This window comes from Macaca thibetana, chromosome 1, assembly GCF_024542745.1.
Source record: "Macaca thibetana thibetana isolate TM-01 chromosome 1, ASM2454274v1, whole genome shotgun sequence".
Lineage (NCBI taxonomy): Eukaryota > Metazoa > Chordata > Mammalia > Primates > Cercopithecidae > Macaca > Macaca thibetana.
This window is the reverse complement of record NC_065578.1, coordinates 126720557-126744663: the sequence shown is the minus strand read 5'-3', so window position 1 is coordinate 126744663 and position 24107 is coordinate 126720557. Positions and strand designations below refer to the sequence as shown.

Sequence of the window (24107 nt, the reverse complement as noted above, 5' to 3'; positions counted from 1 at the left end):
CTTAGGGAGGCAGAGGCAGGTGGATCACAAGGTCAGGAATTCAAGACCAGCCTGGCAAAGATGGCGAAACCTCATCTCTACTAAAATTACAAACAAAAAATTAGCCAGGGGTGGTGGCGGGCCCCTTTAATCCCAGCTACTCGGGAGGCTGAGGCTTTGACCCAGGTGGCAGAGGTTGCAATGAGCCAAGATGACGCCACTGCACTCCAGCTTGAGAGACAGAGTGAGACTCTGTCTTTAAAAAAAAAAAAAAAAAAAGTTATCTTCTATTGGAAACCCTCCCCAAAATCCCGATATTCTAATATGCCTTAGATCAGAGTGTATGGAGGGCTGGGATGGGAAAGAGCTATGTCTGTGACTGAGGTAATTCTCCCAACACTAATTTTAAGACTACTTTATTTTCCAAAGCTCTATCCCACATACTCACCAATGGAAATCTTGTCTGAAGCATCTGCAAGTCATCATAACCATATACTTGTGGCTGAAAGATACAGATATATAGCAATAACAGGAACTGGTCATGATGTTAGCAAACTAAGGAGCCAAGAGACAAGCTAATTCAACAGAATATTCATCCTCATTCTGGGTTAGAACAGGACACGGATTATTTCCTTCAATTTTATTTAAGGAAAAAGCAGTAAAGTACAAAGAGATTAAATGATTCATGAAAGGTCTTGAAGCTTTCCTTGAGCTAAATACTACTGATTCTAGTAGGCTGGCTTCTTGATACCAATAGAGTAGACACAAAATATACATGAACAACCAGTTTTACTCTCTATTCTACAACTCTCTGTCTCTTATACTCTTCAAAATCTGGCTTAAAAATAATCTCCTCCAAAAAGAATATTTTACTTTTCTCCAATTTCAGGGTTTTAAGGTAGTGACTACACATTAAAAATGTGTAACTGTGTTATTTGGATGTGTCAGCAGTATAATATTTATCTAGACTTTGTCCCTGAGGGCAGGAACAGGTATCTTTTTTAAAACTTTTTCATATACCCCTCATCTTAATAGCTACCAAATACTTGAAGGTCAAGAAGACACTAGGGCAAAAAGCTACTACTACTATCAGCCACCCACTTATTCTCAAAGTCCCAGATTGAGTCAGGAAACTTTCCTCTAACCAGGCCAGACCAGCAAACACACTCAAGAGTTACAGATTTAATCAAATCAGAGAAAATAACTCTTAGGGCCAGGAGTAGTGGCTCAGGCCTATATATAACCCCAGTTCTTTGAGAGGCTGAGGCAGGAGGACCACCTGAGCCTGGGATTTTGAGACCAGCCTAGGCAACATACGAAGACCCTGTCTCTAAAAAAAATTTTCCAAACTTAGCCAGGCATGGGGATGCACACCTGTAGTCTTAGCTACTTGGGGAGTCTGAGGTGAGAGGATTGCTTGAGCCCAGAGTTCAAGACTGCAGTGAGCTAGCTATGATTGTTTCACTGCACTCTAGCCTGGGTAAAAGAGCAAGATCTGTCTCAGAAAATAAAATAATAGTCATAATTATCTAAGACACTAAAAAGGATTCTAGATGAACATTCTGGCCTTTGGCTTCTGAGGCCCAGAAGTTGTGTTTCAAACAGGGCAGATATTCTCATCACACATATACATACATATTGTGCACACACACATGCATACATGTGTGCACCATAAACCAGAGCAGATACACAATAGATGGGTTGGCCTCAGTTTAGTCCATTAGTACTTTTTCCAAAACTGCAAAGATTAAAAACCAGTTTGATTACATGTGGCAATTCCTCATTTATTTTATATTTTAATTACAGTTGACCCTTAACACAGGTTTGAACTGCATGCTGTTTATACGTGAATCTTTTCCAACCAGACACACAGATCAAAAATACAGTCACATTTACAGAATGCAAAACCCATATACATGGATTCCACAGAGCCAACTGCAGGGCTTGAGTATGTGCAAGTTTTGGTATTCACAGGGGTCCATCTGAAGCCAGAGCTATAAAAAGAGCAGCCACAGCATCCTCACCTTTTGAAGAAGATCCTTTAGTCCCACTTACCGGGTAGGCATGTAACAGCCCTGGAGCCATAATATACGGATTAGGCAACAATGGCGGGACCCCAGGAGGGAGGTTGGGAGGAGCTTTTCCTAAAAGAGAAATTACATTTTTATCCTATCACACAATTACTTACCTCTTCCATCCCAGAGGAATGCCATCTGCTTATGCAAGACTACCTGAAGTCGTAGCAACTGAGCTTCGAGTCGAGGCTGTGACAGTGGAGTTGCTGCCTAGGCTGAGGCCCAGGCTACTGCCACTATTGAGACTGGAGGAGACACTGACCACTGGGGGAGGTGCAGAGACTGTGCTGGATGTGGTGGAAAAAGTGCTGGAGGAAGAATGGAGATTCGCCTCACTCTCCACACTTGTGTGCTTCAAAAGGGGGAGCAGTGGAAGAGAGAAGAAGAAAAGAGATCAGCGTCACAGGTCAGGAAAAATAAGATAAGACAATCCCTCCTGCTGAATATATTATTATGTCAACTTCCTAATTAAAGAGACCAAGTAGGCAAGGTACCAAAGTACACTCTGCTAAAGTAGTTAGAAATAATCTCCAGCTACATATTCCTCAAGACTCATCTGGCATTCGAATGGTAACACACTCACTGCACATCATCATCCTGTTCAGAAAGACAGTAACGCAAATGGAGACAGATTCCTCAGAGACTAACATTGGTTCATAAAGGAACAGAGAGAGTTGAGATGTAAAAAATACATCACAGCTTTCTCTCCCCAACTTTTCTTTACTAGTTGAGACCAGTTTGTGGACTAGGAGAAAGCAAGAATTCTGATTTTACTTTTTTTTTGAGACAGGGTCCCATCTGTTGCCCAGGCTGGGGTGCAGTGGTGCAATACTGGCTCACTGCAACCTTGGGTTCCTGAGCTCAAACAATCCTCCCACTTCAGCCACCTGAGTAGCTAGGACTCTATGAGTGTACCACCAGGCTTGGCCAACCTTCAAAAAATTTGTGCGGGGATGAGGTCTCACTGTATTGCTCAGGTTGGTCTCAAACTCCTGGGCTCAAGCAATCCTCCTGCCTTGGCCTCCCAAAGTGTTGGGATTACAGAGGTGAGCCACTGTACCTGGCCACAATTCTGACTTTAAACCTGAAACTGTGTATTTGAACAGAGACTCCTAAAGGAGCCTTAGCCCTCATATCTCCCAGGCTTCTGGCAAATCTGACACTTTTGTCCAAAATGGGTCCTTCCCTTTACAGGCTCAGCTTAATTCTATTAATAGTTGTTACAAATCGAAACAACAAAATTGACTCTTGGACCAAAAGCTCTCAACTGGCATCTACCTTCACAAAAATGTCCAGCCTTGCACTGATTTCTTTTCAGAACTCATGTTTGGCATACCCAAGACCAAGAAAAGAGAACAGCCCTACCAGTTAGAAAGGTATGTTCTTCCAGAATTTATTAAAGCATACAAAGCCCAACTATATATTCAGTAGGCGGAAAAAGTCAGAAAGTCACTTTCAGGGCTTTTAGCAATGGCCCAGAGCTCAATGTTTAGGGATTGTTCTGCCTCTCTTGGGTTCCTAACATCCCTTTACTCGTTTTCCTGCAACTTCAAATCAATTATTTTGCCGACTCATGAAGAAATTTTCAATAATTCTCTCTTGGGACAATCTTAGGGTTGGATAGTTCTAAGTGTAAGAAAACCACACATCCCTCTCTGCATCACACTTACCAAAAGAGTGGATGTCGAAGTGCGCCCAGAAGATGTTGATGATGAAAGGGTATTCTGCTGCGTTGATAACGTGCTGTCAGAATAAAAGAGGTTGCCATCAGCCATAGTGCTATAGTTACCTGACCTAGAGCTTCAGTCAAGAACATAACAAGGAAATAAGAGATAATATGAGACACCAAGGAGGTCTGAGATCATATATATGTTAAGCACAATGCCCAGCCAGGGCTAGTCAGCAGTTAAAGCAAAAGTGGATGTTGAAAAGGGGAAAATTAAAACAAGCCTCCTCTGTCTTCACTTCCCACAGTTCTCAGGTCACCCACTTACCACAAAAGCAGGGCTAATGTGGTCTCTGCCAGGTCAAGGGAATAAGAAAGAACCAGAGAGCTCTGTTACTGCTATTCACCAACCCCAACCTCCATCCTCACCCCAAATCACCTGCTGTGTTGTGTGGTGGTAGTATTTGGAATCTCCTCACTGTGGCTCAAGCCACCCAAGGAGGATGAATGCTGATTGGTTGTCGTCAGTAAGGAAGCTGCAGATACCGTTTCATTGAGAGGGGGGATGCTAGAAGTGGAAGGTGAATCAGATTTCACTGCAGAGCCTGTAGCACCTAGAAACATAGAAAGAAGGAAGTCCACTTATCAGAAAAAAGGGAATGTCTATAAGCGGTGACTACAGTCCCAGGCTGCTCCAAAGACAAGAGGATGAGTTATTTAACAGTGGACTGTATTACGTAGAATCTTTTTTCTTTAATGCTGAGAATTACACAGCATAGGTCTCATTTGTCCAATGAAGGGAACTAATGGATTATCACCATTTTAAGATAGAAAACCAGAAACGTAAGAGGGGAAAAGCCTGAAGAACACTCACCTTCAACAGATTGTGTGGTCTGTAACTGCGTGGCCTGCACAGAACTGAAGCCATTCTGGTAAAAAAAAAAACAGAAGAGCAAGAAACAGACAAACTCATGTGAATGAGGCAAGTTAGCACTGATTCAGCTTTATTTTGGTCAACAAATCTTTAGGAGAAATTCTGTAAATTAACCAAAAGGATTAATATTAATACAATGCAGACTATCCAAAAAACCAAAATACTAACAAAAATTAAACAACAGAACTGAGATATACCAACACTGTGTGACCAAAAGCAAAAGGAGGAAACCCTACAAATTGCTGAAGACACCCCAAACCTAAAACAGATAGAGGAAAGGCCCAAAGTCCACATTCAGTGATTTTTGGGGAAGGATGAGTACAACAGTTCAGTCATACCACCTATTCCACTGGCAGCATCTGACAGTCACTCAACATCACCTCTGGCATATGCTGTCTCCCTCACCATGCCAGGACATAGCAAGGTGAGGTCTACTGACATGCACCCAGAAATCTGGCAATCACATCTTCCCAGAAGACAGGACAGGCACTTGAGACTGATTCTACTAGTGACAATGAATTTTTTGTACAAGAGAATGGTTTCCTGACTCATCAGTCTCCAGGTTTGCTGATAAGAACTTTTAATTCACTAATCACAGATGTGTGCCTTTTTCATATTCTCAATCACTACTTCCAAAGTTTCTTTGCACCACTTGCTGAAAAGTAAAACACTAATATTTAAGGAATTTTTGCCCACTATTCTCCTAACCAATTCCCAGGGGTTCATGAAGCCACTACCTTTGCCTGAGTCAGGTCCTTTTGGGGTGATGAAGAGATGGAGCTGGGGTACCGCCGAGTCTGTGTGGATCTCTGTTCATAAAGAGGGCCCTGAGCATTATTTTGGGAGGTATAGGTTGTCGACTGAATTGGGCCGCTCTGATAACCAGACTCCTGACTCTGGTTAGATGAAATTGTAGAGGAAGATTCACTGTAAATAATGAAGAAAAAAATCTCAGACAAACAAAATAGATCAGATCTACTGATACTAAGGAAATTGTGGAGATCTACTAGTGGAATAACTTGATTTGAATCAAGAAATTTTTCAGCAACAAGTAAAAGAATCTATCAAAATTTTCTCCTGAAGGCCGGGCGCGGTGGCTCAAGCCTGTAATCCCAGCACTTTGGGAGGCCAAGACGGGCGGATCACGAGGTCAGGAGATCGAGACCATCCTGGCTAACACAGTGAAACCCCGTCTCTACTAAAAATACAAAAACTTAGCCGGGCGAGGTGGCAGGCGCCTGTAGTCCCAGCTACTCGGGAGGCTGAGGCAGGAGAATGGCGTGAACCCGGCAGGCGGAGCTTGCAGTGAGCTGAGATCCGGCCACTGCACTCCAGCCTGGGTGACAGAGCGAGACTCCGTCTCAAAAAAAAAAAAATTTTCTCCTGATAACACTAGGAATCCCTACCTTCTATAGTGCCAGAGATCTAAATTAAGAATTAATCTTAAAAACATTTAGGCTGGGTGCAGTGGCTCACGCCTGTAATCCCAGCACTTTGGGAGGCCGAGGTGGGCGGATGACGAGGTCAGGAGATCGAGACCATCCTGGCTAACACAGTGAAACCCCATCTCTATTAAAAATACAAAAAAAGTAGCCAGGCGTGGCGGGCGCCTGTAGTCCCAGCTACTTGGGAGTCTGAGGCAGGAGACTGGCAGGAACCCAGGAGGCAGAGCTTGCAGAGAGCCGAGATAGTGCCACTGCAGTCCAGGCTGGGTGACAGAACAAGACTCCGTTTCAAAAAAACAAACAAACAAAAAAATTTTAAAAAATCTTGGCCGGGCGCGGTGGCTCAAGCCTGTAATCCCAGCACTTTGGGAGGCTGAGACGGGCGGATCATGAGGTCAGGAGATCGAGACCATCCTGGCTAATACGGTGAAACCCCGTCTCTACTAAAAAATACAAAAAACTAGCCGGGCGAAGTGGCGGGTGCCTGTAGTCCCAGCTACTCGGGAGGCTGAGGCAGGAGAATGGCGTGAACCCGGGAGGCGGAGCTTGCAGTGAGCTGAGATCCGGTCACTGCACTCCAGCCTGGGTGACAGAGCAAGACTCCGTCTCAAAAAAAAAAAAAAAAAAATCTTAAAAACATCTTCAAGGAAGAAAAAAGTCCCTTGGCTCCCCCCTACATTCTGCTGTTATAAGAAAAAGTGGATCCGGAAGCTGTGGCTCATGCCTGTAATGCCAGCACTTTGGGAAGCCAAGGTGGGCAGATCACAAGGTCAGGAGATCAAGACCAGCCTGGCCAACATGGCAAAACCCCGTCTCTACTAAAAATACAAAGAACAGCCAGGCATAGTGGTGGGCGCCTGTAATCCCAGCTACTCAGGAGGCTGAGGCAGGAGAATCGCTTGAACCTGGGAGGCAGAGGTTGCAGTGAGCTGATAGTGCCATTGCACTCCAGCCTGGGTGACAAGAGCAAGACTCTGTCTCAAAATAAAAAAGAAAAAGTGGCTAAATGTCAGTATACAGGATACATTACTCTTGGCCCCTTCTATACATTCATGGACCCTAAGCACAGGAAAAGCCATCTTTTGTTCACACTCATTTTAGAGAATTCTGAATTCTAGGCTCCCTCAAGAACCATATAAGATTTGGGCCGGGCGTGGTGGCTCACGCCTGTAACCCCAACACCTTTGCAGGCCAAGGTGGGTGGATTACCTCAGGTCAGGAGTTCAAGACTGGCCTGACTAACATGGTGAAACCCCGTCTCTACTAAAAATACAAAATTAGCCGGGCATGGTGGCGCATGCCTGTAATTCCAGCTACTAGGAAGGCTGAGGCAGGAGAATTGCTTAAACCTGGGAGGCGGAGGCTACAGTGAGCAGAGATTGCGCCATTGCACTCCAGCCTGGGCAACAAGAGCAAAATTCTGGGCCAGGCATGGTGGCTCATGACTGTAATCCCAGCACTTTGGGAGGCTGAGGCAGACGGATCACCCGAGGTCAGGAGTTCAAGACCAGCCTGGCCAAGATGGTGAAACCCTGTCTCTACTAAGAATACAAAAATTAGCCAGGCGTGGTGGCACATGCCAGTAATCTCAGCTACTTAGGAAGCTGAGGCAGGAGAATTGCTTGAATCCGGGAGGCAGAGGTTGCAGTGAGCCGAGATCACGCCATTGCACTCCAGCCTGGCAACGAAGCAGAACTCCATCTCAAAACAAAAAACAAAAAACAAAAAACAACAAAAAAAACTGGGGGCACGGTTGCTCACGCCTGTAATCCCAGCATTTGGGGGGGCCAAGCTGGGTAGATCGCTTGAGGTCATGAGTTCTAGACCAGCCTGGCCAACATGGTAAAACCCCATCTCTACTAAAAAATACAAAAATTTGCTGGTTATGGTGGTGGGCACCTGTAATCCCAGCTACTCAGGAGGCTGAGGCAGGAGAATCGTTTGAACCCGGATGGCAGAGGTTGCAGTGAGCCGAAATCGTGCCACTGCACTCCAGCCTAGGCAACAGAGTGACACTCTGTGTTTAAAAAAAAAAAAAAAAAAAAAAATTTGTAGAGACAGGGACTCATTATATTGCCCAGGCTGGTCTTGAACTCCTGGCCTCAAGCAATCCTCCTGCCTTGGCCACCCAAAGTGCTGGGATTATAGGTGTGAGCCATCACATCCAGCCCCTAGGGGGCATATTTCTACCTGTTTAGTTATAGATAACCCTAATAATAATATTTTAAAGCACTCAAAGTGCTATGATTGACTATTTTCCCCCAGCCATGCAGAGAGGCTTGGCCTCTCCAGAGTTCTAAAAATTACCCGCAGATTAAAAAAGTAGTAAAAGGTTAATAAGAGAGGTCTTATGGCTAATGTTTCCTCTACCTGGCCGTGCTGGTATACAGGCTACTTGGAGCCTGGCTTGAAGAGGCGCTCGTGGTGGGGGTGGACTCATAATCAGAAAGGACAGGCTCTGACCCAAATTGCAATGCCCCAAACTGCAGGTTTAGCCCTGAGATATCTGCTGAGCCAGGCATCTCCACAGCCAGAGCAGGAATCTATAGAGAAAGGTGAAGGAGAAGAGAAAGTAATGGCTTTAATACAACCTTACTAAAGACCAAAAAAAACTTTCCCTTTAAATTTCCAAACTTACCTTTTAATCTCAATTTCCAAGCCCCACACCCCTTGCCATAAGATGTTATCTACCTAAAAGTTTAAGTACCTTAGAAGTTAAGGAGGCTTTTTTCTTCTGCTGTTTCAGTTTCTGCTGAGCTGGCTGAGGGCTAGAGGACTGGTTGTCTGAAGATCCAGGCGACATCTGTGGAGCCGACGTGGATTTGCTTGGCAGAGGAGAAGACGGAGGTGGAGGTGCAGCTGTGGAGGTAGCCACTGCAGGTGACTTCTCCTGAAGGAACACCTCCATCATGGTTGAAGACGGGGTAAAAGCCTGGCGCTTTGTAAAGGGGCTGTGCACTGTTGAATCACTTGGGTTCTTCAAATCTGCAAGAGGAAACCCAGAATATGAAGCCAGAGATGCTGATGAATCTCAAGGAAATGCTATTATCCTGCACTAGCACCATGAATGAGGACTGTAAAAATCAGAAACTCATATAAGCAGGCCCTCTTTCGGGGCTTAATCTCATTTCTATAGGTGACAATCACTGGATTACATTTTTTTTTTTTTTTTTTTTTGAGATGGAGTCTCGCTCTGTCACCCAGGCTGGAATGCAATATGCAATGGCGCAATCTCAGCTCACTGCAACATCCACCTCCTGGGTTCAAGCGATTCTCTTGCCTCAGAGTAGCTGGGACTACAAGTGCGTGCCACCACGCCTGGCTAATTTTTGTGTTTTTGGTAGGCACGGGATTTCATCACGTTGGCCAGGCTGGTCTCAAACTCCTGACCTCAAGTGATCCATCCGCCTCGGCTTCTCAAAGTGCTGGGATTACAGGCATGAGCCGCCGCACCTGGCCTACATCCATCCTTAAATAAAGCCTAATTAAATCAACACCATTACCCAGCCTGTGTAAGAAAGGAATGCACAAATTGTCCAAGTTTAAAGTACCGCAAGTTCTCATTTAACATCCATAGGTGCTTGAAAACTGGCTTTAAGCAAAAACAATGCATGGCACATCTTTGAATAACAGTTTCCTTCAACATGATTTCATTATAATGTTGATGAGGGAAAAAAAAAAAAATGGCCAGGCGCAGTGGCTCATGCCTGCAATCCCATCACTTTGGGAGGCCAAGACCAGCAGATTGTTTGAGCCCAAGAGTTCGACACACACCTGGGCAACATGGTGAAAACCCATCTCCAGAAAAAATAAAAAATTAGCCAGGCACGGTGGTACAAGCCTGAGGTCCCAGCTACTCAGGAGGCTCAAGTGGGAGGACTGCTTGAGCCCAGGAAGATGAGGCTGCAGTGAGCCAAGATAGTGCCACTGTACTCCGGTCTGGATGACAGAACGAGACCTTGTCTTATGTTTCGCAAAAAGTCGCAGTTTCCAAGAACCTATCAATGACATTAAGTGAAGACTTACTGTATAAAATCTTAAGATGGCGAAGTCTATGAACCTAAAGGCAATATGTTATTTTCAAACACTGAAGATAAATCTAAGGAGAATAATAATTAAAACCCCAATCAACAGAAGACTGCAAATACGTATATGGTTAAAATTTTTTTTTTTTTTTGAGAAAAGCTAGCTACACACTAGCTCTGCAGCCCAGGCTAATGTACAGTGGTGCAAACACAGCTTACTGCAACCTCAACCTCCTGGGCTCAGGCAATTCTCCTGCCTCAGCCTCCCTAGGAGCTGGGATCACAGGTGCACACCACCACGCTCATTTAATTGAAAACGATTTTTCCTAGGCTCAGGCTGTCCTCCCACTTCAGCCTCCCAAAGTGCTAAGATTACAGGTGTAAGCTACCATGCCCAGCCTCTAAATCTGATGAGAAATATATAGCCTCAAATTTTATTATTCCCCAACTTTCTGAATTCAGCTTATTTGATTAGGGGAAATACATGTAGGAAGGTAATCAACTAGCTTCCCCTTTTCTTCACTTCAGGACACATTCTCCACCCCCTCCCCCTGCTAGCCTCTTGACAGTAATGCTCCAATGCTTTAAAGATTCAAGTCACTTTCCATCTTCTCACCATACTGCACCAGTGATGGGGATTGTGTCGTTGAGCCCATGTCCCAAGAGGAGGTGGTGGTGCTTCCAGACTGAGAATGCTGAGCTGCCAACTGAGCCAGGGCTTGGGCAGTCTTGAATTGCTCCAAGAACTGGGAGCCCGTAGTACTGCCGCCTTTAGCTTCACCGACATCACCAAATCCTTTCCCTAACATGCTCACCTGTAGATCAATAAAGAGATGAGAGAAACCTACAGCCAGTAACCTTGTTCAGCTACTCATAAAGACACTTATCCAGACAGAGCGCCAGTATAGATCAAGCAAGTAAAGAATACTGTCACACTGGGTATACAGCGTAGTCCACTAGAGTATAGGACCTAGAGTCAGACTGTCTTAGATTGAAATCCTGGCTATGTAAGCTTGGAAAAATTATTTTTTAATCTCTCTTTGCCTCACTTTCCTCATCTGGAAATAGGAATAAAAGTAAAGCTGTATGAGGATTAAATTAAAGCACTTAATACATGCATGGCACATAGTCATCACTCAAAACAGAGAGCCATTAAAACTTTATATAAGTTTTATATCATCATTACTTCCTTCTTCCTGCTTCTCAGGGATAAAATTCTGCTGACTGGAGAATTTTTTTTTTTTGAGATGGAGTCTCACTCTGTTGCCCAGGCTGGAGAGAAGTGGCGCTATCTCAGCTCACTGCAAGCTCCGCCTCCCGGGTTCACGCCATTCTCCTGCCTCAGCCTCCCGAGTAGCTGAGACTACAGGCACCGGCCACCACACCCAGCTAATTTTTTGTATTTTTAGTAGAGACAGGGTTTCACTGTGTTAGCCAGGATGGTCTCCATCTCCTGACCTCGTGATCCACCCGCCTCGGCCTCCCAAAGTGCTGGGATTATAGGCGTGAGCCACCGCACCCGGCCGAAAATTTTTAAATCAACCAATAAAATTAACATAAATGTAATGTAAGATTTTACTTTAGCCATTAAGGTCCTTGCCCTTCTCATTAAAAAAACTCAAAAGAAACAACAACTAAGTGGAGCCTCATCTCGATGCTGCTAATAACTAGCACAGAGGCAAAAAGGAAAAGTTAAAGGGCATCCCAACTTCTACACTAGACAATCAAGTAACGAATCAGTATGATTTGATTGTTTTCTCCATGTACATACAAGTTCTAAAGGGTAATCACTGCGCCGAATGCAGTGGCTCACACCTGTAATCCCAGCACTTTGGGAGGCTGAGGTGGGCGGATCACCTCAGGTCAGGAGTTTGAAACCAGCCTGACCAACATGGTGAAACCCTGTCTCTACTAAAAATACAAAATTAGCCGAGCGTGGTGGCGGGCGCCTGTAACCCCAGCTACTCAGGAGGCTGAGGCAGGAGAATTGCTTGAACCCAGGAGGCGGAGGTTGGGTGAGCCGAGATCGCACCATTGCACTCCAGCCTAGGCAACAAGAGTGAAACTCTGTCTCTAAATAAATAAATTTTAAAAAATTTTTTTAGAGAAAGGGTTTCATTCTGTCACCCAGGCTGGAGTACAGTGACGAGCTCAAAGCTCACTATAGTCTTGAACTCCTAGTCTCAAGCAATCTTCCCACTTTAGCCTCCAGAGTAGCTGAGACTACAAGAGCGTGCCACTGTCCCCAGATGAAAATGTCTTTTTGATATCAAAAGTCTGATTTCGTTGTAAATTTTCACAATTCCAGACATTAAGAGGGCAATTAACAATTAAGAGACATAGATCACATAACCACATTTTCCAGTCATTTATCTTAAGGGTTGGTAGTTATTTCTTGATCTTCATTACACCTTCTTACAATCTTGGTGCTATTTTCTTTCCTCTTTTTCTACTTAATCCCAACACTTCTCTCCATTTCCCTTCTCTCACCTCTTCTCACCTGTTACCTTTCAGATGTGGCAGGACATTGACCACCAAATTACTAAGTTAACACACACAAAAAACATTTTAAGACAACAGTTAAAAACTGACCGAGTTCTGAATTAGTAGCTAGCTTGGCAGTTTTCTAGTTAAACTAATTACTCTAACTGGAAAAATAAAATTATATGCACACACGATCTGCTTACCTCTTACAACTTTAGTATCCCTCCATCAAAAAATAGACAGGAGAGAAAAAGAGAAAAAAAGAAAAAGCAGTACTTCTTAGGACTCACTGACTATGAGAAAACTGGTACTTGCAGCATCTTTGTTTAGTTTAAATGATTCCTTTGATGTAGTTAATGACCTTGAATGTTTTAAATGCTCTGAGTCAACAAGTAATGTGCCATAAATGTTCTAAGTTATTCATAATACCACTACTGAAACCACACTTGTATAGCCACCTTTGGGGAGAAGGAAAGGACTAGCACTTTTATCTCCACTTACGTAGAAATGGAGACACAGCTAGTAAGCGGCAGAAATGGGAAGACCATAGGTTTCTGGAGGCCTTGTCTACAAATATCTGGTTTAAGTAAATACAGAAGACAAATTCTGCCCCATCAAGAAATGGGGAACTGCTACAATCTCCCATCAGAGTTTAATGAGGGCTGCAAAAGGATTAAAATGAATTGACAAGTTTATGTCATTGATTTTCTCTCAAGAGTAATGGCAAATAGTATTCATTCAGCACAATGAGTAGTCAATAAATGATGTTAACTTATTCTTGTAAGAATACTCAGTCTGTCCAGAACTAAGTCCTCTCTTAGAGCTATCCCCTATTACCCAACTCAAACATCTCTACATCCAAGTCTGCTTAAGAAAACAAAGAGGATGCTTCACCTACCAAAAACCTGACTATCTTTGGAAAGAACCACGTATGTGTGTTAGGATTAGCAGGAAGGTTTGATTAGGACAAACCATGTTTCCTACTCACCATACTGTGATGAGAAAATGTGTTCCCTGAAGCAGGCTGTGATATGGCAGTCTGCTTCGAATTACTGAACACCAGAGGCTGGGCCAGAGAAGGAGCCTGAGACGGATCCAGATTAGATGAATCATTCTCCATTGTAGATGGTGTCTTCCCCAGCAGAACAGCAAGGTCAATTCTAGTGGGGAAGGGAAGGGATCTTGATGAATAATGACTGAACATGCTAACATTCCCCAACACTCAAATCAGATTAGATCAAAATGAAGCCACTTGCTAGGACTTCTTCTAGCCCGTTTAGGGCTCAAACACAAAGCCTTGAAATGCTTAATTTCCCAAAATAACTGATGCATAAGAGCCACTATAGTATATAGCTGAATTCCACTGATGTTGCCAATAATAATGATTAATTTTTTAAGTTATTAATTTAATGAAATATCAAAAAAAAATTTTTTTTTTGAGACAGAGTCTCTCTCTGTCACCCAGGCTGGAGTGCAGGGGCTGGAGTGCAGTGGCACTCGGCTCACTGCAAGCTCTGCCTCCCAGGTTCACGCCATTCTTTGGCTCAGCCTGTAGCTGGGACTACAGACACCTGCCACCACGCCTGGCTAATTTTTTATTTTATTTTATTTTTAGAAGAGATGGGGGTTTTACTGCGTTAGCCAGGATGGTCTCAATCTCCTGACCTCGTGATCTGCCCACCTTGGCCTCCCAAAGTGCTGGATTACAGGTGTGAGCCACCGCGCCTGGCCTCAAATGCTAGTTTTAATGCGGCAGCTCAATAACTGAGCCAAAACTTAGAAGTACTTATCCATGATTTTTTTTTTTTTTTTGAGATGGAGTCTTGCTCTGTCGCCCAGGCTGGGGTGCAGTGGCCGGATCTCAGCTCACTGCAAGCTCCGCCTCCCAGGTTTACGCCATTCTCCTACCTCAGCCTCCCGAGTAGCTGGGACTACAGGTGCCCGCCAACCCGCCCGGCTAGTTTTTTTGCATTTTTTAGTAGAGACGGGGTTTCACCATGTTAGCCAGGATGGTCTCGATCTCCTGACCTTGTGATCCGCCCGTCTCGGCCTCCCAAAGTGCTGGGATTACAGGCTTGAGCCACCGCGCCCGGCCTTATCCATGATTTTTATACCGAATACCTGTCATTACCAATTCCTAAAATAGAAAATCATACACCAGAACACTGGAATATTCAAATGGCTTTAGAACGGGGCAAGTTTGGAAGATATTTTTTCCCGCAATTTTCGTAAAATTTCAAAAGTTACCTGTGGTATAATATATACTTGAGCTTTGCCTTGTTCCCGGCACAGAGCTCCTAAAACATTTAGAACTTCCTAAGTGATAGTATCCTTTGTTATTCATAACACACTTCTTTCAACCATACCTGAATTTACGCTAATGAGGTAGCCCAGGGTGGGGCCCCAGATAGCTTCAGGATGAGGGCTGGTCACTAGAAAGACCAGATAAGGCTGGGCACGGTGGCTCACACCTGTAATCCCAGCACTTTGGGAGGCCGAGGCAGATGGATTAGTTGAAGTCAGGAGTTTCAGACTGGCCTGGCCAACATGGTAAAACCCTACTAAAAATACAAAAATTAGCCAGGCGTGGTGGTGGGTGCCTATTATCCCAGCTACTCAGGAGGCTGAGGCAGGAGAATCGCTTGAACCTGGGAGGCAAAGGTTGCAGTGAGCCAAGATTGTGCCACTGCACTCCAGCCTGGGCAACAGAGTGAGACTGTCTCAAAAAGAGAAAGACCAGGTAAGAGGGTTGGAACTTTCAGAAGCCCCTCCCAATCCCACCAAATTCCAGGGGTGTAGGGGAGGTGGCTATTAAGTCTAATCACCAATGGCCAATGATTTAATCAATCATGCCTAGGTAATAAAACTCGTAACAATAAGATTTGGAGAGCTTCAGGATACCTGCAGAAGTCAAGGAAGGTGTGTGTGCCCCACCCACACACCCATTCATACTTTGCCCTGTGCATTTCTTCCACTTGGCTGTTCCTGAGTTGTACCTTTACAATAAACCAGTAATGGGCCAGGTGCAGTGGCTCACACCTGTAATCCCAGCACTCTGGGAGGCAGAGGTGGGTGGATCACCAGAGGTCAGGCTGGCCAATATGGTGAAATGTCGCCTCTACTAAAAATGAAAAATTAGCTGGGCATAGTGGTGCATGCCTGTAATCCCAGCTACTTGGGAGGCTGAGGCAGAAGAATGGCTTGAACCCAGGAGGTGAAGGTTGCAGTGAGCCAAGATCACGCCACTGCACTCCAGCCTGGGTGACAAAGCAAGACTCCATCTCAAAAACAAAACAGTAATGGCAAGTAAAACTCCTGAGTTCACAGTCATTCCAGTGAGTCATCAAACTTGCTAAGGGGGTGATGGGAACCTCCAAATTTGTAGCTGGCTGGCAGAACCTCTGAAGCTGAGGCAGTCTTGTGGAACTGAGCCTTCAACTTGTGGGGTCTGCACTAACTCTGGGTAATGTCAAACTGAATTTTTGAGCTATCAGGCCCAGGTCTAGAAAAAATCCAAGAAGTTTCCAGGGAACTAAAAATATTCCCTGAAGAGTGTATCTCCTACCACTGATCCCTAGAGATTCAAATTCTAAAATGTTTATTAGCTGGATCCTGCTGATCCAAAGGAAAAAAGCGACCATTATAGTCAGTGGGCTCAGAGAACAGGAGAAGAAACTACTGAACGGTTGTAAAAAATTCAGAAATAAATGAAAACATTTCCACTTTTGGCTCTTCTTTCCCTGACTTACTTCAAGACAAGTTATATACTCAATGCTGGTGATATGAAAGGCTGATCTTTGTAATTAAAGTGCTATTTGTGGGGAGAATCAACTTTAAAATTGTAACATATAAACTTCCATTCAGTAGATTAACTAGTACTAAGTTTTAGAAGTCTTTCCATCAACTGGCCGGGCACGGTGGCTCACGCCTGTAATCCCAGCCACTTTGGGAGGCAGAGGTGGGCAGATTACCTGAGGTCAGGAGTTCGAGACCAGCCTGGTCAACATGGTGAAACACCATCTCTACTAAAAATAGAAAAATCAGCCAGGCGTGGTGGCACATGCCTATAATCTCAGCTACTCGGGAGACTGAGGCGGGAGAATTGCTTGAGCCCAGGAGGCGGAGGTTGCAGTGAGCCGAGATCGTGCCACTGCACTCTAGACTGGCTGACAGAGTAAGACTCTATCTCAAAAAAAAAAAAAAAAAAAAAAAAAAAAGAAGAAGTCTCTCCATCAACTTAAGAGGAATGTAATGTAATTTGGTTGTTATTATTACTGACACCATGGGAGTTTACAAAGGCCAGTGCCACTCCTCCTTACAGTTAGCAGATATGTTTAAAGAAATGGTAATAAATTTTACTGCACACTTGCCTCTGACCAGCAGTGATTGTCACATTCTCCGCAGGCAGAGGCACTGAAGACACGTTAGAGGCAGTGAAGATCTTGGTCTCAGAAAGCTGGAAAACAGAGGGATTAGTCACTCTTGGTGTCAAGGATGCTACAGTCAGAAACTTGGCATAGATAAGGGGAATTAAACATCAAGAAAAAGTGAAAGCCCTATAAAGAGAAAACTATCTACCCTGAGGAATCCTGAATGGATTGACTTTCAAGCCGTTCAATATATCCTCAATGGTTTTAGCCAAAGAAAGAGTAGAACCAAGGAACCCAGTAAAATATAGTGGAGTCACATGATCATATGCATACTGAGCTTACAGGGATGCTAGACATAAAAAAAAAAAAGAAAAGAAAATCCCTCTATATTTTCCCATTACAGTTCCTAATTCCCACCTCTACCCAAAGCACACTTGTATTCTACTACTCCCTTCACAGCTCCACCCCTCCCAAAGAAAGATCATAACCAAGATGAAGAAATAAATAAAAGAAGTTCATTTGTGGCTTTTGAGCAGTAAGGGCCCAAGTACTGGTGAATTAAGGTTTTTTTCGAAGATCGTTTTAACTAGATGTTATTTTTACCTTAATATTTGACTTTGTGACATCTAGTCTTTCCACTATTAAGGCATTAAACTTAGGTAAGCAAATGTAGGGATTAACTTTTCCTACTATTCAAAAGTTGATTTGGGTTTCGGTTTTATTTCTTGATTAAAATCGCTAAAGCACAGAGAATCCACTCTCCCCTTAATACCCAACACCATGTATCATTCTCTGAAAGTTGCTTAAGCAGACAAGCCAAATCTCAGAAAGGAACATAATTTGCCCATTTTCACAAAGCAGTCTAGTTCGTTGATTATACAATAGAAAATAATCACCCTGTGATGCTGATGCCTCTGAAATTTAAAAAACCCAGAACTGGCAACCAAAACAGTCTTCACGTCATTTCCTCTTATCACAAAAGCTGTCTTGCCTAACTACGCGAAAGTATAGAAAAGTACACAGATTAAAAATGTTAAAACAAGAGTTTATCCACGATCAATGAAAACCATAATTCATAGCAAAAGCTTGACTGTGACCAGGAATCAGCAAAATTCTTACTCAGGTAGTATTCAAATGAATTCATAGAGCTTGTTTACGTGCCACCCATCTATGAGGTTTCCAAGTTGAGTCAAGCTGGCAGATAGCTTGACAGATATTTATCTCAATCACAATTATACAGTTGGGCTTCAAATACATACAAGGGTTCCAGAGTCAACCAGATTACAAGTTTGAGGATTTGGTACCACAACACTAGCTTTGTATCCACTGCCAATCCATTACAGGACCTTAAAGGAAATACTTAAAAGCACCAAGTAGTCATGTACCACCAGCAGCTGTTACTCAATGCACTACCTGCCTAACTCCACTTCTGGTGCCCTACCCAACCACCAATCTCTTCCTGGGATAAATCCGACAATCAGATATTGGACTTACACAAGTGCACTTGCCCTTTCCATAGTGTGGTTCCACAGAGTCCTGTTCATGCCCAGTCTCCTTCATATAACATATGTGAAATGTTCTGGCTCAGAACACTATTTTGGATGTAAAAGTTTTGGGTCAGAATCTTAAGGGTGAATTTTGAGGAGTAGAAACATACCCATTTTCTATCCCTAAACAACACTTAGGGATAGAAGGCATTAGTGAGGAATGACCTGGGAATACCTACATCTTCATTCCAATCTTCAGTCCCCCACTCCTCTGTTGCAGTCCTCCACGCACCTGAGAATAAAGAAAAATACTGAAGTAACTTCACTATTAAACGCCAGTACAAAACGTGTAGAAAACATCAACGTATTAATTTTTTTGGCTGCCAAAAGTATGACTAAAATTTAGTAATCAGAAGAAGGCCAGGCGCGGTGGCTCATGCCTGTAATCCCAGTACTTTGGGAGGCCGAGGTGGGTGGATCACTTGAGGTCGGGAGTTCCAGACCAGCCTGACCAACGTGGCGAAACCCTATTTATTTATTTTTTTTTTTGAGACAGAGTCTCGCTCTGTCGCCCCGGCTGGAGTGCAGTGGCGCGATCTCGGCTCACTACAAGCTCCGCCTCCCAGGTTTATGCCATTCTCCTGCCTCAGCCTCCTGAGTAGCTAGGACTACAGGCGCCCGCCACCACGCCCGGCTAATTTTTTGTATTTTCAGTAGAGATGAGGTTTCACCATGGTCTCGATCTCCTGACCTCGTGATCCGCCCGCCTCGGCCTCCCAAAGTGCTGGGATTACAGGCGTGAGCCACCGCGCCCGGCCTGGCGAAACCCTATTTCTACTAAAAATACAAAAATTAGCCAGGCGTCGTGGCGCATGCCTGTAATTCCAGCTACTCAGGAGGCTGAGGCAGAAGAATGGCTTGAACCTAGGAGGTGGAGGTTGCAGTGAGCCGAGATCGCGCCATTGCACTCCAGCCTGGGCAACAAGAGTGAAACTCTGTCTTAAAACAAACAAACAAAAACAAAACAAAACAAAAAGAAATTCTTGGGCTTCAAAGATAGGGAAAGACTCTTTAGAAAGGCATACCTCAGAGTACCAGGGTTTTAACAAGATTATGATTTCACAGCTACTTTCAGTTTTTGTTATAAAGCAGGGATGGGGGTTGGGGGCGGCAGACAGACAACCACCTAATGCTCGAAGCAATATCTTTAAGGCCCTCAGGTCGATTTAGTGGTCAATTCAGTGAAATGGCAGCAACCAATTTAAACCATAACATGCAAACTACACACCTCTTTATCTAGTATAAGACAAAAAAAACGCAGGCAGTCTGAAGGATAGTAGCACTGATAGAGAAACACAAATGGTTACCACCTAATAGTGAAAGAGCAGTGAAGAAGGGTGGGTTTGAAACCCGAACTGAGGGCACTGAAAACTATCTGCTATGAGAATTGGATTAAAAATGCATACTCAGCAGAAGTCAAGTTTATAGATCTTATTGGTTTAACTATATAAGAAAAGCCCCATATAGAGCTGTTCTCTTCAAAAGATAATGAACAAGACTGAAAAATCAAGTATCAATGATATTGTCCTAACCCTACTCATATAGAACTTGAAATCTGACCTGCTGTGGTCATGGCACAGACAATCGGAGTATACACTCTCCTTGTGTTTGTTGGTAAACCAAAGCTGGGATACAGTTTCTACTGGAGAAATCCAAAAGCAATCAAGCCACCTTCCACATTCCTTTTTTGTGCTTCATGTATACATGTACTTTCAGAAAGAAAAAATGCCCTTTCTTAAAAAATAAGGGTGAGAATTTCTTTGAGAACCAGGACTCTTCCCTTCAGCCAAAGGCACAGTAAAAACAAGAACCTGTCTAAAGAAGGGACAAGAGTACCCTTATTTTCTTGCTAGGGTAATATATATTAAATAACTCTTCAATCCTTCCCTCCTACTGGAAAAAGCTTGTAAGAATGAAAAGTCTCACATTCAGATACTGCGCCACTGAAGAGAAGTATTCTAACACCACATTAGAAGTATTCTAATACAAAACCCATCTAAAATTCTTCTAAACATTGAATAATGCAAAAATCTTATTTATTAAAGGAAAATACATTCATTGTAAAGACTTTCCCAGGAAAATATTTAAATTGCACCAGGGAAATCCCAAACCACTTAATAATGACAATATTCACGAAACCAAAGTCCAATATCAGTACAGACAAGTTACAAATCAGATTATTTTCTCCTCCTTCATTGATACCACACTTTCTTCTCAATGACATCCATCTTATCCTGGCTCGATGGAATCCAAGATGAGTTAGCACTTATACACAATCCTAGAGTTAGATGTGATCTAACAGGTTATCTAATCTAAGCTCTTGATGCAAGAATTTTTTTCTGCACACTGATGACTTCAACTGGGATGGAAAGGAGGAATGTAGATACCTAACTGATATGTTCCTATTCGGGATACACGGTCATGGCTGAGGAAGAGAGATCTAAGGAAGCATTAAGGAACAGTAAAGATGGAAATGCTCTAAACAACAGACGAGGGTTTCCGTTCCATTAGCAGAAAGCAATCAGTGTAATTGTCAAATATTCATTAAGTGAACAGAAAGAAAAGTGGACACAGAAAAATGAGAGGAAAAGGCAGAAAGAGAAAAAGCAGAAAGATAGAAAAATGACCTATCCACAGATATTACAGCTCATAAAAATCTACAAAAATGTCCGGGGCAGTTAGGCACCTGGATGTATCATACCAGGAGCAGTCTCAAATTTTCGGGGATAATTTGACCCCTCAACCCCAATGAAATTAAGTCCTGAAACAAAAAAGAAAAGAAAAAACAACCAGTGAAATTTTGCTTGTAAATGAGAATGTCTGCCCAAATACATAATTCCCATTGTACCTGTGGATATTTTAAGGGTAGGTTTGGAATTTTTTTTTTTTAATTTAAAGGGGAAATTGAAGTTTGCTATCAGGAAAACACAAAAAGAAACTATGCATGAAGGTATGTTAATACCATGAAATTAACAATGGCCAGGTGTGGTGGCTCACACCTGTAATCACCAGCACTTTGGGAGGCCAAGGCAGGTGGATCACTTGAGGTCAGGAGTTTGAGACCAGCCTGTCCAACATGGTGAAACCCCATCTCTACTAAAAATACAAAAATTAGCCAGGCGTGGTGGCGTGCACCTGTAGTCCCAGCTACTCAGGAGGCTGAGACATGAGAACAGATTGAACTCGGGAGGCAGAGGCTGCAATGAGCCAAGATCGCACCACTGCACTCCAGCCTGAGTGACAGAACAAGACTGTCTCAAAAAAGAAAAACAGAAAAGAAAAAAAAAAAAAGAAATGAACAACAATGGGAATTCATGAAGCTATAATCAACACTTTCACACTAACAAGATGATAGTGGCATCACATTCAGCCACAAATCAGATTTCCAATTCCAGCCTTCCACATCTGCTTCCTTTTCTACTCAGTAGAAATTAACACACACACTTTACCCTTCCCTATTTACCCAACCAGATCCTTACTGAAGACAGCTAAGGCTAAGGACTGGGACCCGATGCCTGAATTTCCATTCACAACTAAAAACAAACTTTTCAACTTCCGCCATCTTACCTGCCAAAGATAAAAAGCCAAATACCCAGGAATAAGCTAGAGCTCAAAAACAGTAACTTATTTGTTATAGACTGCTACTACTGCCTCTACAAAGCCATCAATAGATGAAGAGCAGTTCTAATGTCTCCAAAGTATAGTAAGTTAAACTATAACAGGACATTTTATAACTAAACAATGCAGAAATTCAAAGATACCTATAATTCAACTTCAGCCTCCACCCATGAAATACGTTAAAAATGAATTTATAAGATAGCAACTTGGCGAACAAAAAGCAGACAACATTCAGTCTCAGGAATAATATATTGTAGGAAAAAGGTGAGAAGCTATTTGTGCCAAAGGCTCTCCTAAAGGCCCAGAGATCACGTATCTGAGAAAGGCGACAAGGCAAATTTAAACAGGTAAGGAGTCAAAGAGCCTATTTCAGGCCCTACTCATCCCCTTTTGTAAGAGGAAAAAAAGCCTTAGGCTCTCATGTGTTAGCTCAGCCAGAATAAGACAGCTGTTCAAGAAAGTACACCAGAGTTTTCTTACTAAAATGAACTGCTCTTATTAAAAGTGGCACACGTATCCACCCCCAAACATATCTTAGGTGTATACGACAGCTTAACATATCCTTAAACATTTTTTTTTTTTTGAGACGGAGTCTCGCTCTGTCGCCCAGGCTGGAGTGCAGTGGCACGATCTCGGCTCACTGCAAGCTCCATCTGCTGGGTTTACACCATTCTCCTGCCTCAGCCTCCTGAGTAGCTGGGACTACAGGCGCCCGCCACCGCGCCCGGCTAATTTTTTGTATTTTTAGAGATGGGGTTTCACCGTGGTCTCGATCTCCTGACCTTGTGATCCGCCTGCCTCGGCCTCCCAAAGTGCTGGGATTACAGGCGTGAGCCACTGCGCCCGGCCTCCTTAAACATTTATATCCAGCCCAGACACAGGCACCAAAGTCAGTTAACAAAAAAGTAATCTTATTCCAATCCTCAATACTCCATCACACCAAGAAGGCTGTTCAACGGGGCACCAGAAAGACTAGAGAGATTTCGAAATCTTTTTGTTCATATACTGATGTGTCCCAAAAATAAAGGGAAAAAAAGGATATTCTTATCTCAGTAACAGAAAACAAATAAATGGATAGTGTGGACTTTGATTCTGGGCCTTGTTCATCTTTACAAGAAGTGGCTTGATTAATTAATTCTGGCTATCTTTTCAAAAGGCAAAGCTATCCTAACAAACACTAGAAAATACACTTGGACCTAATAGCATGACATAGTATAATTGAAAGGGCATGGACTTTCAGGGTCAAACAACGCTGAGTTCAAATGCCAGCAAATTTATAACCTCTCTTTCAGCCTTAGTTTTGTCATCTGGAAAGTGATGATAAATAACAACTATTTCATACAATATAAAGCAGCATTAACTGAAATAGCATGCGTAATGTGCCCATATGCACGTTACATAAACAGTACACATAGTAATACAATTGCCAGCCCTTTCTCACCCTATCTCCATAACCAAATACTATTCCTCCACATTTTAATGTAACTATAACCACAAAAAAACTATTTCCTTAGATTCCCCGAGACAAGAAATGAATGATAAATGGTCACTCACTCGTCCCATCATCTGGTTCAAAGTGGCCAGTGTTGTTCCACGTATTGCCGCTACTATTGCCATAGTTATCATCAGTATTGGCTGGCTCTGCATAATCAGCTGGGTTAAAGGTTCTGGAAAAAATAAAACTTAAAGAGTCTTTGACCTCTAAGCAGCTTTGGCAAATATTAACTGAAAGAATCAAAATCTTGACTGCATCCTTTCTAGTACAAATCTATCATGGCCCCATTCTATAATCCTGTGTGTTACCTACTTTTTCTCACTTATCACTCTACCCAAAATTTCATGGTATAATCTCAACATATATCTAAGACATTCTGAGAAAATAACAGGTGTATTGATTCAAATAAAGATATATAAAATATAGGTAATGATTCAGGTGGTAAAGGTTTATCCCTAAGAAATGAGTC

The 24107-nt window shown here is 43.1% G+C and overlaps 2 protein-coding genes across 15 annotated transcripts in view; both read right to left on the bottom strand.

Moving 5' to 3' along the window:
• The window catches only part of UBAP2L (ubiquitin associated protein 2 like), a 340775-nt gene that overhangs the window by 12021 nt on the left and 304647 nt on the right, over positions 1-24107 (bottom strand). For all 12 annotated transcript variants that reach the window (XM_050752642.1, XM_050752678.1, XM_050752681.1 and 9 more), the window contains 14 exons: positions 23698-23810; positions 18705-18757; positions 16979-17064; positions 13597-13768; positions 10741-10939; positions 8807-9084; positions 8470-8642; positions 5392-5581; positions 4595-4649; positions 4160-4334; positions 3725-3797; positions 2211-2406; positions 2035-2123; positions 428-481 (listed from right to left, as the gene is read on the bottom strand). In XM_050752642.1, the coding sequence (XP_050608599.1) occupies positions 428-481; positions 2035-2123; positions 2211-2406; positions 3725-3797; positions 4160-4334; positions 4595-4649; positions 5392-5581; positions 8470-8642; positions 8807-9084; positions 10741-10939; positions 13597-13768; positions 16979-17064; positions 18705-18757; positions 23698-23810 (1906 nt within the window). The remainder of the gene's footprint in view (positions 1-427; positions 482-2034; positions 2124-2210; positions 2407-3724; positions 3798-4159; positions 4335-4594; positions 4650-5391; positions 5582-8469; positions 8643-8806; positions 9085-10740; positions 10940-13596; positions 13769-16978; positions 17065-18704; positions 18758-23697; positions 23811-24107) is intronic.
• Positions 1-24107, bottom strand: part of HAX1 (HCLS1 associated protein X-1) — a 169270-nt gene that overhangs the window by 16421 nt on the left and 128742 nt on the right. The window lies entirely within an intron of this gene.